Below are 15,796 nucleotides of genomic sequence, written 5' to 3'. Positions count from 1 at the left end.
CAGGACTGGGGAGAGTGGGGATGAGGTTGAATATGGTTGGGGATTTGAAATAGTTGAAAGTGGGAATGGTGAGGAAAGGTACCCATTTTTATGGGGATCTGCCAATTGTTTTTCTAGTGACAACCTTAGTGATGTCAGTGTACACTATCTGAAGATGCTCATCTCTTCTCATGCATTGGTTTTGGTTTGCTTACTTGAAAAAGTAAGATATCACACTCACCAATAAACGAAAGCAATGATAAGATTACAAAATGAAGCACTGAAGAGTTAGAAAAATGCAAGAATTGATGTTATGTATAAAATTTTAATTTTGTATTGTTTTGTATATGCATTAAGCCATTGCTTCTAACCACATGTTTCTGTATTTTTCTTTTTCATGGCATCCTTGTTTTAATTACTGTAGAGAATGAATAACAGAACAGGGTGAGGAAGATGGCAATGTATCAGACTCATTATTGCTCGTGTTGGAATATAGAAAGTAAATAAGGCAGGGAAAGGATGGTTTTGTGGTGTAGTTGTACAACCAAATGCTGCCTCAGAGAAGTGGACTTGACACCTATTTTTTGCATGACATCCCAATTACGCTGGGTGAATAACAAATCACAAAATCCCTTAATAAGATCTCCTAGGCTACTTTCTTATTAGTAAATAAAATCTGCAGGCTCTGAGTGCAAATGGCACATCATGACTTCTAATCTTATGATTAAACTCTCTTATCCCTAAGAGAGGTAATCTTGTCTATACCACTGTCTAGGGATGGTCCCTGTATCTTGGCACCCCTGAACCATGCCCAAAAAACGTACAGCCATGAGGTAAGTGCCTGGCGCAACTAAAGCAAAAGGCATACAAATGTTAAAAAATATATGGATAGTTATGGCATAGTGCATGAGCTGATATGCAAGGCCTCTTTATTTTTTTCTTGGTGCTTAGTCAGTGTGTGACCTGAGATTTTGAGTGTGTGACCTGAGATTTTGCTGGTATGGAAAGGCTGCATGCCTGTACTGCATCTGAAGTGAACATAAACATAGCATGCCCTGCATTGTGTTAGATATTTTGAGAAAATGCAAACAGACCAATCAGGCTCATGGCATCTCAGATGAGGCATCCAAGGTTAATAAATAGTTTTGAATATCTTTCTATGTCTCACCATCCCCTTGGTGAAATGAGGACGACATGAGCACTGTGAAAATGCTGTTTCTCAGCTTCATGAACCTCTCAGATGCTCTGCTGGGAAGGGCCTTAGGAAAACAGATGAGGAAATAATAATAAATTCATATTCATAGCAGGGTTTGAATATTGTGCGGGAAGGAAGGCCTGGGGCCAAGCAGAGAGCTGTGAGGATCTATTGAACAGCTGCTCTGTAACAAGCTAGCTGACAGACTTCAAAATGCTGAAGAGCAGCCTTGTGCAGTGAATGAGAAAGGACAGATATAAGGAAGCTGAAGATAAATATGTGGGGATGGATGGATGGACGGACGGATGGACTGATGGAGAAATACTTGTTCTACAGCTCAAATTCACCTTGAAAGAGAGAGATCTGGGGAAAACAAAATAAAGCAGATGTAATGGAAAGTCTAAATGTTGTTGTAGGTCTGCAATCTCACAAGAGCAGGATGGGGTAAGTCCATGTTCAGCAGTTCAATCACCTTGAGTTCAGAAATGGGCCTGCCTGTTGAAGGGGTCACTATTTCTGAACAGAAACTTCTGGACCAAATGAAAGTAGGACTAGAGACTCTTCTCTGGCATTTCTACACATGGGGTGTTTGCATTTGAAACTAGAATATCCTTGGAGCATAGGGAGGACCAGCTGTACCTAATTAGGGTTCATCTACTCTATCTAAAATCAAAGTATTTTTAGAGGAGGTGGCAGTACATAGCATGCTGTTCAGGCACATGTGAAAAACCCATCAGGTTCTTTTCCTAGTTCCCAAAGCTGAAGGATCGATTTGAAGCCCAGAGCATTAAGTTTTTAATCTCTTTCAAAACTTTTTTTTTTTCTCCTTTCTTCTGGCATTAACTCTTAACATCGGTCACTTCCATTAGTCACATAAATGGCCATTCCTCCTCTGAAGTTCATTAAATGAGTAGCCACAAAGACCCTGCAGTAATGAGTTCCTCCATCTAATTACACCATGAGTGAAAATGTTTTAAATGATTGTGTAAGTGTGTATGTGAGTAGGTATGTACAAACATATACATAACTTCTAGACATATTCTGGATGGACTACATCTATCACTTGGGTGCAGAGATGGATAGAACAGTGATAGACACAAGGACAGACAGATAAATAGAACATAGATTCTGCTAACATATTCTTGTCTAATAAATTGTTAAACTACAAAAGAAAGCAGAAGTCCCTGTGTACAATGTATAGATTTTCTTTAATGTGAGTTATTGGGAAAAGACAGAGCTATCCCTTTAACTGGAGAGCTGCAAACAGCTGTTCCTTATGCATACATGCTTGCTTGGTCTGAAAGTTTTGGTAAGTCAGTGCATAACTGACAGTTAGATTTATCTCCCCAATAAGCAATCAACATTATAATAAAGGAAAAATGCTTTCAGTGCACCTTTGAGAGTGCATCAGAAATTAATCTAAACATCAAATTAATTATAGTTTGTAAATGAATAGTGGCTCACAGCCCTAATACTTCTCCCACTCCTCCTCCTCCCCCTAAAACCTCCCCCAACCAACTGCAGTGGCTGGAGGTGCTGTGCAGTGAGTTTGATGAACTTTTCCTTCACTTTCTTACTCACACAACTCTTTCCTTATCAGCTGGAGGACTGTCCCTTCCCCTCTCTGAGGATCTGAAGTCTTAGAACCTGGCTGCTTTGGATTATAATGATAGTTGGACCTAGTAAATATAAACTTCTGTATTTCTGTATTGTAATACACCTGGAAAATTGTCCTATATTGTCTCAACTCAGGCACTAAAATTAGTGTTTTTTTTCATTACTCTCTGAACTTTGGCCTGAAACCTATTGCTGTATGGCTGTGGCAATATGATACTGCCCAGGGAACTGAAACAAAATTAATTGCCATAGATCATGCAAAGCGGAGGACATAGCCTAGTTCTGCGGGCTATAGAGAGAAAGTCTGGGACAGATATTTTTCTTAGGAAGTTTGAAAGCAGGTTAAAGGTAAAAAGGAAAAAAATCAAATTTAATCATAGTACTGTTAACACCAGCAAGTAGAGCTCCATCTCTGTCCCAAGTGCTTTCTAATAATTACTTTATCTGGTGAGAAAAAAGGAAGAGACAAAGGAAAAAAACAAACCTCAAAACAAAAAACCTTTAAGCTGATAAATAACTCTCCTCATCCATATGTCTCAAATCCCCATGCAAAGGAATTAGTGTCCTCCTACAAGAGGGGGAAACAGGCACACAGTTAACCCATCATCACCCAGATGGGATGGGAACACAGGGCTGAAATTTCTTACCAGTACATCACCTTACTCTTGGACATATTCATTTCCTTGGATGATTTTAAGGAGAGCTTTAGAGCTTTTTTTCTTTTCTTTCTTTTTTTTTCTTTTTTTTTTTGTTTCTTTTTTTTTTTTTTTTCTTTTTATTTTCTCTTTTAATTAAATGAGAAACTGCCAGCTTTGGCAGGGTTTGTTGGAGGCACATTGTGAGCAGGTGCTGAGCAATATTTTTCTGATGTACCTCAGGGTCTGTTGTTCCACTCTTAGGTCTTATGGAGTGCTGCCAATGCACTTTAGACCTGATGTGCCCCTGGTCCTGGGGCCCTGCATAGCTTTGCTGATGCCCCAGTCTCTTGATGTTTCTGCTCTTTCTGTTTCAGCTTTCAAGCTGAAGCTCTCCATACTGCCATGACCTGCCTGCTGCCTTGCATTTCCCACCCCTCCTTTCCGCCACCACAATGCAGTCTCAAACTGCCACAATGTGTTTTTAATAACACAACACAAGCTCTACCTATGTCTCAGCCCTTCTCCTGAGCTTCATCCCCTCCTGTGTCTGGTCCTCATTCCTCACTGCTTTTCTCACCTTTAATCTCAGTCCCTTGGCTCACAAGATAGGAGCCAGAAAAAGTTGAGTAGGGAATATAAATATTTCATGGTGAGGGTAATTAACTACTACGACCCTCATCAAGTGGTGTTTTCTTCTCTCTTTTGGCATTTTCAAAGAAGATTAGTTGTTTTGCCAAACTGGGGGGCCCATCAGAAACATTTGTGTGGACTCTATGTGGTGCAGAGCTGCCCTTGCAATGCCCACTGCTCAGTCTCATGCAGAGCTAGCACATCCAGGTGCTTGCTGCTTTTGGAAACTGGAGGCTGGAGAAATGAATTTCCAAGTGCACCAGTATAGCAATTCCTCTGGCTTTAATTTATCTACATCTTATCTGACACCTCGGGGTAATCATTTGGCCTCTGCTGTTCCATCCACGTCCTCATTTTTCTAATTTCTGTCATGTCTTCCTAATTAATATTGCCCAAACCTATCCTTTTCTTTCTCTTCTCTGTTAAAACATTTTCTTAGAACATGGTTGTCTTTGTATTTCACTAGTTTAACGTCTTCAAATGTATTCTTAAAGTGTGTTCTGTGTGACAACACTGAGTGCTGCTGAAATTACAACTGTATAGTAGCATCACCCTACCCTACAGAGGGAGAATTAACCTTGTGTGGGCAGCATGAAGAGCGGCTCTTCTCACATTGACTACTTGCCTTAGCAGCTTTAATGCCATCATTTTAATCAACTTTTCTTTTTGCCTTGTACACAAACTGGTCACAATAAAATTCTCTGCTTATCTGAGAGGGAAGTTTTCAATAGAACCATTGTGATCAGCATATAGATATTTTGCACGTCCTCTGGCATTCAGTATATATACACATGAGCTTACACACATGCAGCGGGAAGTGCATGCATTGCACGGAGACAAAATGTAGACCCAGGGCCCTGCAGAAGCTGATGGTTAGGCCGTGACACATTGTGCCTCTGTGCAAGACACCCCAGGTCAGCCTGCTGTGAGAATGGGAGTTGCTGTCTTTAAAAAAAGCTTTATTAAGTGTCATTTTTCTTCAGGTGAGACAACTCCTGTGGTGGCCCTGCCATTTCACTAGGAAAGGACAGCAAGGCCCAGTGAGGAGAAACGTGCTAAGTGTAAAAGAAGTGGATGGGAAGAGGCTACAGATTGGTCACTGAGTGAAGAGCTAGGGACAGGAGAAAGACAGACAGAATTGTGAAGGGCTGTGAAAGTGAAATGAATAACTCTGAATCCAAGAGGGTGGAAAGGGCAGTACCGGAGGAGAATCTCAAGGAGATGCTGATGTGGTCAGTGTGATGGACGCTCAGGCAATGGGGATATACAGGGTGGTGATGAGTGTAAAGGAGAATGAAGTGTGGTCTGTACTGGGACATATTTCGGCTGCATTAGGAAAGGGGGAAAAACAAAAGCCAAGAGTCTGAAAAATTGTAGGAGAAAAGGGAGGGTTTGGGTCTAGGCTGGATGCATGCAGAAAGAGGAAAGTCCCAGGCCTTCAAACTTCAATGACTGTTTCTCAGTGAGGTCAGGGTTGTTCTAAGGCAGTCTTACACACTGCATCAAGCAGACCTGCTACGGTAAACAACATTTTACCAAGTGTATATTTTGACCACTTTCACACTTTTTGCACAAGACTGGTGTTTGCTGTAGTCTACGTTCTGTGCTGCTCATTGTCAAGCCAGGAGGCAGCCTCTGAACTGAGAAAGCCCAAGGCTTCGTAACTGCAGTGTGGTTTCTTCAACACACAGGTGTTAATGAGTCTCTGTAGGATGGCGGGCCCTGAGAAACTGGGAGCAAGGCTTGTGGCTGGTCTCATTTTCTCCCATGGCTGCTGCCCCCACACAACCCTGACAGCAGTGGCCAAAGGAGATAATGAACCCATCTTTGTGCTGGAAGTGCAGGGGAGGTTCAGAGATGAACACAAAGGAATAAAAGTTTTTTTTTTTTTTGGGGGGGGGGGGGGGAGGTGAGGGGAGCAGAGGTGGCTACTTATTGGTAGTTCAATAGTGAGAAAAGAGCAGCAAATGAAGTATTTTCTCTTCCCATGGAAGAAAAACATAGTGACATTTTTCTCCATGGAATTTTTTGAGTTTGTCTAAAGCAGGACTTCTTGACAATTTCTCGACAACCTCGGGCTAGACTCTGTTATAGCAATTTACTTGGGATCTGCATAGCAGATACATTTTAAAAGGTCATATAATGGTGGAATATCTTTCTGGGGCCAGACAGAATTGTCCCCCCAGGCTACCAGTTGGAGAGCTCTGGCTGGTTAAAAAAAAAAAAGTGAAACAGAATGCAAATGCTATGTTTTTATATGTTGAGTTTGGGGAAATGCTTAAGCAAAAAAGGAAAGAGTTTTCTTTCTTTCAAAGTTAACAAAAATCCTTCTTTTCCTTTAGGAAAAAGTAATCTTTACTTTTTTTTAAAAAAGCAAAGTTTCTGAACAAAGAATTATAATCAGCTCCAACTTCAGTGGACTTAGCACAACAAATGAAAGGCCTGATTATCTGTAATAACGTCCACATTTTACATTGCTCAAAAGTTGAAGGTCAGCGCGATGGGAGGTTTTGAAGAGCAGTGTGACATACTTGTGATAATTAGCTACCTGTATGTCTGCTATTTCTGTCTTTCTGAAGGAGGCACACATGGCAGAGTAAGTGTCTGAAACCAACAGTCACATCAGGCACTCAGCTCCATGGGAAACTTAGCTAAAGTCACAGAAAACTGGGGCTTGATGCCTGGAACCCAAACCTGACTGGAAGAATTAGCTGTCTCAGAAGCTAATGTAAGATTAGTAAAGTCTACCAGCAATCTCTAATTCCTGCTTTTGCTTGCCTGAGTTTCCACTTTCCTGCTTACCCTACCATTGGTGCTGGAGGTTACTGCATCAAACAAGTTGTGGTTTAGGTTCTTCCAGTAAGATTCACAATTAAGAAAAATTTCTGCTAAGATCCCTCAAGCCCTGCTCAGCCATCAGCCACAACCTCACAGTACCTTGCAAACAGCAACAAAGCCAGCCCCACAACCCTGCCCCACAAGCTAGGTATGTATTATTACCCTCATTAAGCCTTGTAGCCAGACAGCCTTTGAGATAGGAGGCTATGAGGTGAATCTCTGTCCAGAAGACACCCTCCCTTACTGGCCTTGGCTCTCACCTTGCTTCTTCTCTATTTACCTTTGCCCTTTCCCCTTGCTTGTATAAAGGGAGACAGGCTCAATACTCCCCTAAATATTATTTATGGTAGCAATAGCAATTTCATTGCCTAGGGTCTACTTCTAACCTGTTGATATCCTTGGAGCATTAGTGTTCAATGTCACCTAGAGCTGTGCTGGCCTGCTCGTTCTGTTATGAGCTTTTATATGGTTAAAGCTCTAAATTTCTCATATGAATTTCCCAACTTGTTCTTAACCAACTCTTTTGTTCTCTAGTGCTTGAGCATGCAGCAATCCCCTCACTACTGGTGAAGGGATTGCTGTGTCCCCTCACACTAGGGGGCAAGGTTTTTTCAAGCAGCCTGTTCAGACCCTCTGTGGGTGGGCAGAAGGATATGTGCACAGAGAAGGGGCACAAAACTCCTGGAAGTACTGTCTGTCATGCACCATAGCTAGCAAGGAATGAGGTAAGAGTTTTGGGAGGTGGGCTGTCCGGGAGGGGAATGGGGAAGGCAACATGGGAGGGAAGCATAGTGTAGAGACTGAGGGTGACTTAAAAATTAAATGAAACTCCAACAAGTCTTAACTCTGGAAGTTTGCCTGAGAGACAGAGTCCAGATCAGCTGCAAGTAACAGGAAAAGAAAAGCAATAGTTTGTCCCGTTGCAATTCTCACAAAAATTTTGCATAGAGCAGTGGGTGGTGGAGAACCAGAAACTGCACATTCCAGTGGTGGGTGAGAGGAGATCCACCATCCACCAGGTGGGATGGGACCTTCCTGGGGCTGCCAAAAAGGACCTTTCACAGTAGCACCTTTGCAAACAGCAGGATCCCACTGAGACATCATGCACACATCAGCACACCCCTGTTGGCAGGCTGAGCCCTCCCTTTGTGGGTGCACCTTGGGGTGTCCCTGCCTGGTGGCCCACATGCAGCTGAGGCTGTGCCCTGCTTGTGCTCTAGCTGGTGGAGTTGGGCCTGGAGCTGTTGCTTTCAGACCCAGCCTCTTAGCATGGCTTGCTGGCTAAGGCACGGGGTTAGCTGGAGCTATTTGTACGTGCTGTGGTGCTGGCTCAGGTCTGGCGGGCTCAGAGCACGGCTGCCTGCAGTCTGCTGAGTAGCCATCCCTGCAGAAGACCACGCTTTCAGCTAATGGTGTTCAGGCCTTGGCCCTTTGCATTTTAATGCATCACACATGCTGGAGAGCTGTCCCTCAAGCTCTGTCCTCCCTTCAACTCCACAGCCTGTTTTTTATTTCCCCTGGGTACAGAAACTCCCACTGCTGAACCCATCAGCAGTTCATCTACTCTCATCTACAGCCTCCTCCATTTTGCTCCAGGTGCTTTAGTCATTTCTGTGCCCTCCCCGCCTCCCTTTCCAAGAGGGGACATTTTCCACCCCACCAGCATCAACTGCAGCACCCAGCTGCCAGTGGGATGCCAAACCTTCACTTCTAAGCAGCATACACAATTCTGAGCATGAGACAATTAGGAGAGAAAGAGGGAAGGGGGAAAGTATCGACAGGAGTAAATTGAGAGAAATCATAAAGCTTAAGCAGAGAGAAAGCAGTTTGAAAGGTAAAGTATTTAGAGAAAGCCCTTTCCTGGATGAATCTAATTGTTTTGTTATCTTTACCCACCAAAGCATTTACTTTGGTTTGTCGCCCGATCCACAAACACTTTCGAGGAGATGACATTACCGAAAGGCAGGAACATCTGCATCAGCTCAGCATCCCCAAACTCCTGGGGCAGATGGTAGATAAACAGGTTACAGCCCTCTGGTCCTGTCAAGAGAAAACAAGAGCCATGAATGGAAATCAATAGGATATGAGAAGCACATGGTGGAGGTTTAGTTTGGTGTCCCCTCTCTCTGACAGCTGAGGGATCACTGCAAGGAAGCAGTCTGCAGAGTCCAGACTGCATTATTGGGTCTTGGAGAAAGGGCTTCCTTTGTTCCTCTGCATGTCTGACTTTCTTCAGCTGGGAACGAGTGGCTGTGGGATGTGTTCTCACAGGTTTCCTTGGATCATCTGTTTATTGTTACCATTTCATCCTCTTTTGAAAAAGGCATGTGTCTAGCAAGATGGCATCTATCCTAATGACCCTTCCCTATTCTCCTATATTGGTCTTCAAAACACTTTCAGAGGAGCAAAGAAGGCAGAAGACCAGGAGTTCAGAAAGCCACCCAGAGGCTGTGCTAACCTTCCCAGGACAAACACCTGGATAAAACCTAGAGACAGAGGAACGCAGGAGCACATGTGGCCATGGAAAGATGGAAAGGAGTAATAAGAGCAAAAAGAAGATGCAGATCAGTTTTCCTTTGCTCTCCATAATGTCATTTAATCTGTAGAGTATTGGGTGACCGCCACTAACCCTTGCCTCTTCTCAGTGTCTGCACGCAGAAGTTTCATTATCTTTCTCATGTCTGTGGGAGGACTGTGATAACAAGCAGAAAGAGATGCAGAAACCCCCAGGCTTATTTTGGTTTTAGAATTTTATATTCAGCTTCCCCAGCTTGACTCAGCCCAAAGACTCCCACAAATCCAGGCAGTTTGGTCACGTCCCCCAGTTCTACAGGGTTCTTCAAAAGAGATGATAGATGGATTCAAATCCAAAATACTAGACTTCAGGACAGAAATTGCTTTTTTTTTTTTTTTTTTTGCCTCAGTGCTGTAACAAACTTCAAAGGGTTACAGACTTCAGAGGGTACTTGGAAAAATATCCAGAGAGGAGTCTTTCATTGGAATATGCAGTTTTGCTAAAGTTCAGACTCAGAAAATGTTCTGTTGGAATTGAATTTTGGGGTAGAAGAGGGAGAATCTGCCTCTGGCTTAGAACGAAGCTTAACAATGTGACTTTTATTTTAAAGTATTGTGCATAAATACTTTGAGTGAAAATCCAGAGGGAACATTTGTGTCCAAGTGGTTTTGTTGGAAAACAAACAAACAAAAACAAACAAACAAACAAAAACCTACACATTTAAACCCTTTTCAGTGTCCACCAGCAGAAACCTGTATAGTTTCAGGAGGCTGGGATTGTATTTTTTTTCTTGGGATTATTTCGAAGGGTACTTCCAGCTGCTGCCCAGCTCTGCACTGACCTCCACAGAAAACTCCAACTCTGGTTTGCTCAGGGGGGTCAAGATAAAGGGGAATTAGTGCATGCTCCTTGTTGTGACAGTAAGAGGACAGAGAGAAATAGGGTGTCGTCCTTCCACCCAGCCCCTGTGCCCACAACCCTGTGACCTGACTGAGCCAACTTTCCCCCATTTGCAGCTGGGGCACAGTGTAGGGAAGTAAAGGGTTTCTTAATACTCTCCTTTTCTTCATCAGGGCATAATTACGGTGTCATAACACAGCAAATTACAACTTTGCCTTTCCTGTTAGGGAGAGGAGTTCGCCTAGATGCTCCCACCTTTTATTAGCCATTACTCATCCCCCCGGCTGGCAGGAGAAGTACGGCGAAGTCAGGATTCTGACAGATGCCCATTTAAAGCTCATTAAAATTCCTGGGCCTCAGCGTGATTGAAGTCACAGGCTCTCCACATTTCCTTTTGGATTAATGGAAAATGAAGCCCTAATGAATATTTGCTAAGCACAATTTTCCCTACTAATTTGCTAAAAGGACTGTCATGAAGGAACAGCTGATCCTTTGCATCTTGTGCATTTCCTAGAGGTCATCAGGATGGTGACAGGGTTTATTCCAAATGGGGGGGATAGTGGGATGGTGGGATAATTAACTAATTAGGCACCCGGTCATCTGCTTAACTAAATTACTTTTGAACCTCAGTGGCCCACAGTCAGGTTCCCCTATTTCATGTCAAGCTTTTCATTCTTCCTTTCACCTCCTGTCTGCCTTTTCCTTAGTCTCCCAATTAAGCAACTAGCTCTTCCCCAGTCCTTGCTGCAGTCCAGTTAGATGCAATGTGCAGTTATTGGCATAATAAGCTAGATATGAAACAGTCTGAAAGTGTTAAACAAACACCGACCCCCTTAGGCCTCTGTTAGGGTTGAGAAAATTCTGCCCAGGAGAAGACCATAGTCCAGAATAGCAGGGAAAATTTCATTTCTTCGTTTGAACGTGCCCCAGAGCACTTCTGCTGTGGGATTTGAGATCTACATTATTACAGAATGGGTAAAATCTTGGCTTTGCTGCAATTAGTGGCAAAATTCCCACTGACATCACCAGAGCCAGCAGTTTGCTCTGCAAAACTGGCAAATTCTTTCAAAAATGCCAGCTGCATTTCCTGGGGTCTTGGATGTGTTGTGCACGAGCAGGGATTCTGCCTGCATGTGCTGAGAAACACCTACTAAGGCATAAGGCAGATCAGAAGGCAAGCAATTTCATCTACACCAGGCTTAGAGATTGGGCTCAAGGAAAAAACAACCCTTAGCTCACCTTGAGCTCAGCTTTGTCTCACTCACAGTGCTTGGAGACTGAAAGGAAGAGACCAGGAGGAGGTGAAAGAGCAGAGACCATCCTCAAAGTCCATTTCTACTCTGAAATGTATCTGTGAAACTCATCCTGTGGCTTCCCATACCGACTCAGATATTCAAGGCCAAACTCACTCAGTTCCCATCTACAGAAGATTTTTGCTAATTTCCGATGCTGAAAACTCCACCTGCTACTGAGAAACAACCTGGGGTAGTTTGATTTGTTTTATCATTCTCACACATGAAAATTCTGCTATTAGAAGCAATTTCTTGTTAAATCCATCCATCCATAAGTTACCTATCACAGTTAGACTCCTTGGTAAAGAATTCACAAAACAAACTCTCTCTTTCTCTCTCAGCCCTTCTACCTCATTTTTCCTTTATTCCTAGTCATGCTTATCTAGGCAGTCCATGGTAGACCACACAGTTATGTGTATGGCCACTGTTTTGTACGTCTGTATATTTTCGAGAAACTGAATTCAAGATTTGTTCAGCTCAGAATGTTATGAAGAGCTAAGTAGTTCTCAGTGCACACAGGCAAGGATGTGTCCAAGGGATCAGGATCACTGGAGCAAGATCCCTGTTGGTACGGCAAAACCTCAGTGAAAACTCTAACCGTCAAGAGAAAGGTCTTGTTTTGGACTGAGTTAATGGATTATTGGAGATCAGTAAACTTGGCAGTTCAGGGCTGAATACAGTACTAAAATTCTTTACTAAGCACTTCACTTTGGTTTTCGAAAGGGCTGTAAGTCAGCTCAAAATCTAACCCTTGCGACACTTTATGAAAAGAGAATCAAGGTTCATTTCTACCCTGACACCTACCATGGATTTTGGCTTTATTGCTTTAAGCAATAGATATTTCTGCTCATTAATACACTAGAAACACAGATAGTCTTGGTTCAGACAAAGGGAAAGAAAAGCTGTAAGAAACACACAGTTTATGAATAGTTTTTATATTACAGGCAAACCATGTTGGATAATGGAAATGCTTGTACGTGTGAACACTGGAACACATGGCAAAGAGATCTGCTGTGTGTCCTTGTTAATTTGGCTTGGTTGGACCTGAGCAGCTAAGTCATTGCTCTGCCCAGGCTCCTCACCTTCCAGATTGTTCATACTCACTTAACTTGGGGACAGCAGCCATCCCAGTCTATCCTGGGTGTCCACTGTCTACATGAGTAAACTCCACATCCCTGAGCTGAGATCAGCTAGCTGTCTGTGATCGCATCCCCAGCACTGTGAATCAGTGTCATAAGGAGAGCCTATGACCACAGAACTCTTCCAACAGTAACTAAAAATAGGCTGTGCCATAAGGTTGCATAAAGTTTACAGGCAACCTTATGGTTGGATGCACAGTAAGTGGAATACACACCTCACCTCTACAGCAAACACTTAGAGGCTGTAACTTCATGGCCTGCTCTGCATCTATTTGCTATTCAAGCCCTCAGCATATTTGAGTGCAGGAGTCACAAACCTGCATCACTTTATTTTAATGTGTATTTCTGAGTTTCAGAAACTACATCAAGATGAGTAATACCATACAAATTTGAAATTACCCCCACATTTTGCCTGGTTGACATGGTCCGAATGAAGACTCTACCTTTGATCGTTGTCATCTTTACCTTTGATCGTTTTGGATCTGTTCCACCCTATGCACCCCATCCAATGCCAGCAGCCTCAGCATTCATGTGGAAGCAATGACTTATCTCTACGGGAATGATGCAGCAGGCAAGGAGCTCTGGGCTTGTTATCCAAGCAGGATCCAGGAGCTAAGAGTTAGTATCGTTATTAACAATGTGATCATCGATGTTATTGTTGTGGTAGGGCTGGTTCATTAACAAATCAATGTTTGTGCACATCCTTGCAAACATAAAGAACTCTTTTCAGCACCACGCATTGTTGTTATTACAGTTCCCTCTTACTCCATCTTCCTGTTTAAGGTTAGAGAGGCTTACAGGTCTTCACTCTCTGCTTAAAATAATGTTGTGCCTTAGAGATTCTCCCTCTAGCAAATGGCAGAGAAATCCATAGGAGCTAAATGCTACAGGAAAATGAAGGACACTGAGAATGGCAACCTGCATTGGACCAGGGGTTTGTCTTATATATCTGGTCCTCAGCCATCCTCAATACCAGCTGCTCATGGAAAGGAGCAAGGAGTTATAAGATAACTTGTCCACTGGGTGACACTCACCCTCAACCCACAAAGACACACTGTGCCTGGCAAACTCAGGGGTTTTTGGGCAGTGGGTGTTCAGGGTGTGCACAACAGCTATCCCTTGCTTCTGATTGTTCCTGGCACAATGCTATGCTAAGCAAAGATCTGCTCGCCATTTTGTCCTGTGCTTAATCTAGCCCCAGTAAGTAATAAAAAGCAAAGTCCTTCAGCATGGGGGAAACATCTCTGTAATGATACGTTAGGTCTGTGCATCTGTTCTCACAGCAGGGACATGTACTAGAGCTAATCAGGAGCTGGAAGTTGTGTTGCCCAGGAAATTCTGACATCGGAAAAAAATTAATTCCAAATTAGATCGAAATGCCAACATTTCTAATTTTCTCACAAAATGAGATTTCTCCCTCAAAGTAGTTCTAGGCCATCAGAATGTTTCAGTTTGATAGTATTGATTCATTTCACTCTGACTGTTACACCATATTAAAATATTAAATGTCATAATATATATATAATAGCACATATAACATAGAACATATCCAAATTAGTGACCTAATAGAGGATAAAAGCAGAAATTCATTTTTTAAAATGAGGATCTCTACACTAGGCGGAAGCAACTGACTTAAACGCCTCACTTAGGCAAGCAGTCTCCTCTTCTAGTCGAGCAAGAGCAGTGGACTCTCTGGAGGACAGTTGGGATTACCTGAGTGTGTTTCCTCTGAGGATCCCAAAGTTCCCCGCTGATTGTAAAGGAAACATGAGGGACTCCTTTCCTCGTTCAGGCAAGCCTTTGGGTGCAAAGCATTACATGACATGGATATCTCCCAAAACATTTACATGCAATAATGGGAGATTCACCTCTCCTTACTTTTCATGTCTCCAGTGCAACCTGTCCTATAGGCTACATAACCCAGGCTCCTCTCACAGTCAATGTAAAGAAATAGGTACCATTGCTATATGATTCATCTCATCCTGGTACAGATAATACGCTCTAAAAGGGATGATTTCTGTTTCCTGATTATCAAGGGAAGCTGAAAAGACTCTATCAGCTCCACTAAACAGTAGGTGTCTGAAATGACATCACTGGCTTCTAATGAAGGGCCACCAGTGCTTTGTTTCATATTAAATTCTTTATTCTAATGCAACTGTGGTTTTGTTCCACATTCCTGTTGGCTGTCTTTAACAATCCCCACTGGATGTTATTGCCTACGTTGCTACCAGGCCTTTCCATGGCCCATGCACATCAGCATGCTCCCGTCCCTGAGGGCTGAGAAGACAGATCTCAGCAGCTATTCCCCACAAGGATGTTCACACGTATTATAGTTAGTGCCAATGATGCCACATACGGGAATTGAGAAAAGACTCAGTGGACCAGGGATTCAAAGCAATGGGACATTTAATGGATGCTCTCTAGGTGTGTGAGAAGGGGAACCAATGTGGTGGGGATGGCATGCTGGGTCCAGCAAGGAGAACAGACCCTTCACTCACCTTCTCTCTGTTGCTGTGGGATCATGGGAGGCGGCTGTGGGAACGCTTGGCTAATCTGGCCATAAGCAGCAGGATAAGCAGCTATGGGGGAGAGAAAGGGAGAGAAGAAAGAAGGACAGATTTCAGTGCTGGGAAGCATGGAGCTTTTATGTCAACAATCACACCAAGCTGGAGGTGGGCTTTCTCTCTGGATTTTAGCCTTGTACTGCCTGAGGTGCAGTAAAACATCACAGCGGTGCTCCAGGTGGTTGCACTTGGCCCTGAAGACCCAACCTCCCTTCAACATCCTAACAGTAGCACTGAGGACAACCATGTCGTCTAAATGGGGGTCTCCACTGAGATCTCCCCCACCAGAGATGTGTAACCATCCCTGTTGGTATTACATGCGTGCTCATTGACGAGCTCAGCACATTGATGCCTGTGCTGGCAGTCACGTGCAGTGCTCATGTGCGTTTCCTTGTGTAATCTCTTCTGCACTCTGATTATTTCACATGCTCATGGTAACAGTTCACACGTATATTTCCTCTCACTTACTGTAACCTTCATATGCACACA

General features: G+C 43.3%; 1 protein-coding gene across 14 annotated transcripts in view; it reads right to left on the bottom strand.

The window, feature by feature from the left end:
* Window positions 1-15,796, bottom strand: part of CELF4 (CUGBP Elav-like family member 4) — a gene marked incomplete at both ends in the record, with an annotated part of 674,262 nt that overhangs the window by 12,740 nt on the left and 645,726 nt on the right. For 6 of the 14 annotated variants that reach the window (XM_082784126.1, XM_082784127.1, XM_082784129.1 and 3 more), the window contains 2 exons: window positions 8,854-8,937; window positions 15,242-15,322. In XM_082784126.1, coding sequence (XP_082640252.1) covers window positions 8,854-8,937; window positions 15,242-15,322 — 165 coding nt within the window. Of the gene's footprint in view, window positions 1-8,793; window positions 8,938-15,241; window positions 15,323-15,796 lie in introns of all 14 variants that reach the window. The other 8 variants (XM_082784119.1, XM_082784120.1, XM_082784122.1 and 5 more) reach the window with 2 other exon arrangements.

This window comes from Aythya marila (assembly GCF_965140915.1).
Source record: "Aythya marila genome assembly, chromosome: Z".
Taxonomy (NCBI): Eukaryota; Metazoa; Chordata; class Aves; order Anseriformes; family Anatidae; genus Aythya; species Aythya marila.
The sequence above is the reverse complement of the archived record's forward strand: the minus strand, read 5'-3'. Positions and strand labels throughout refer to the sequence as shown.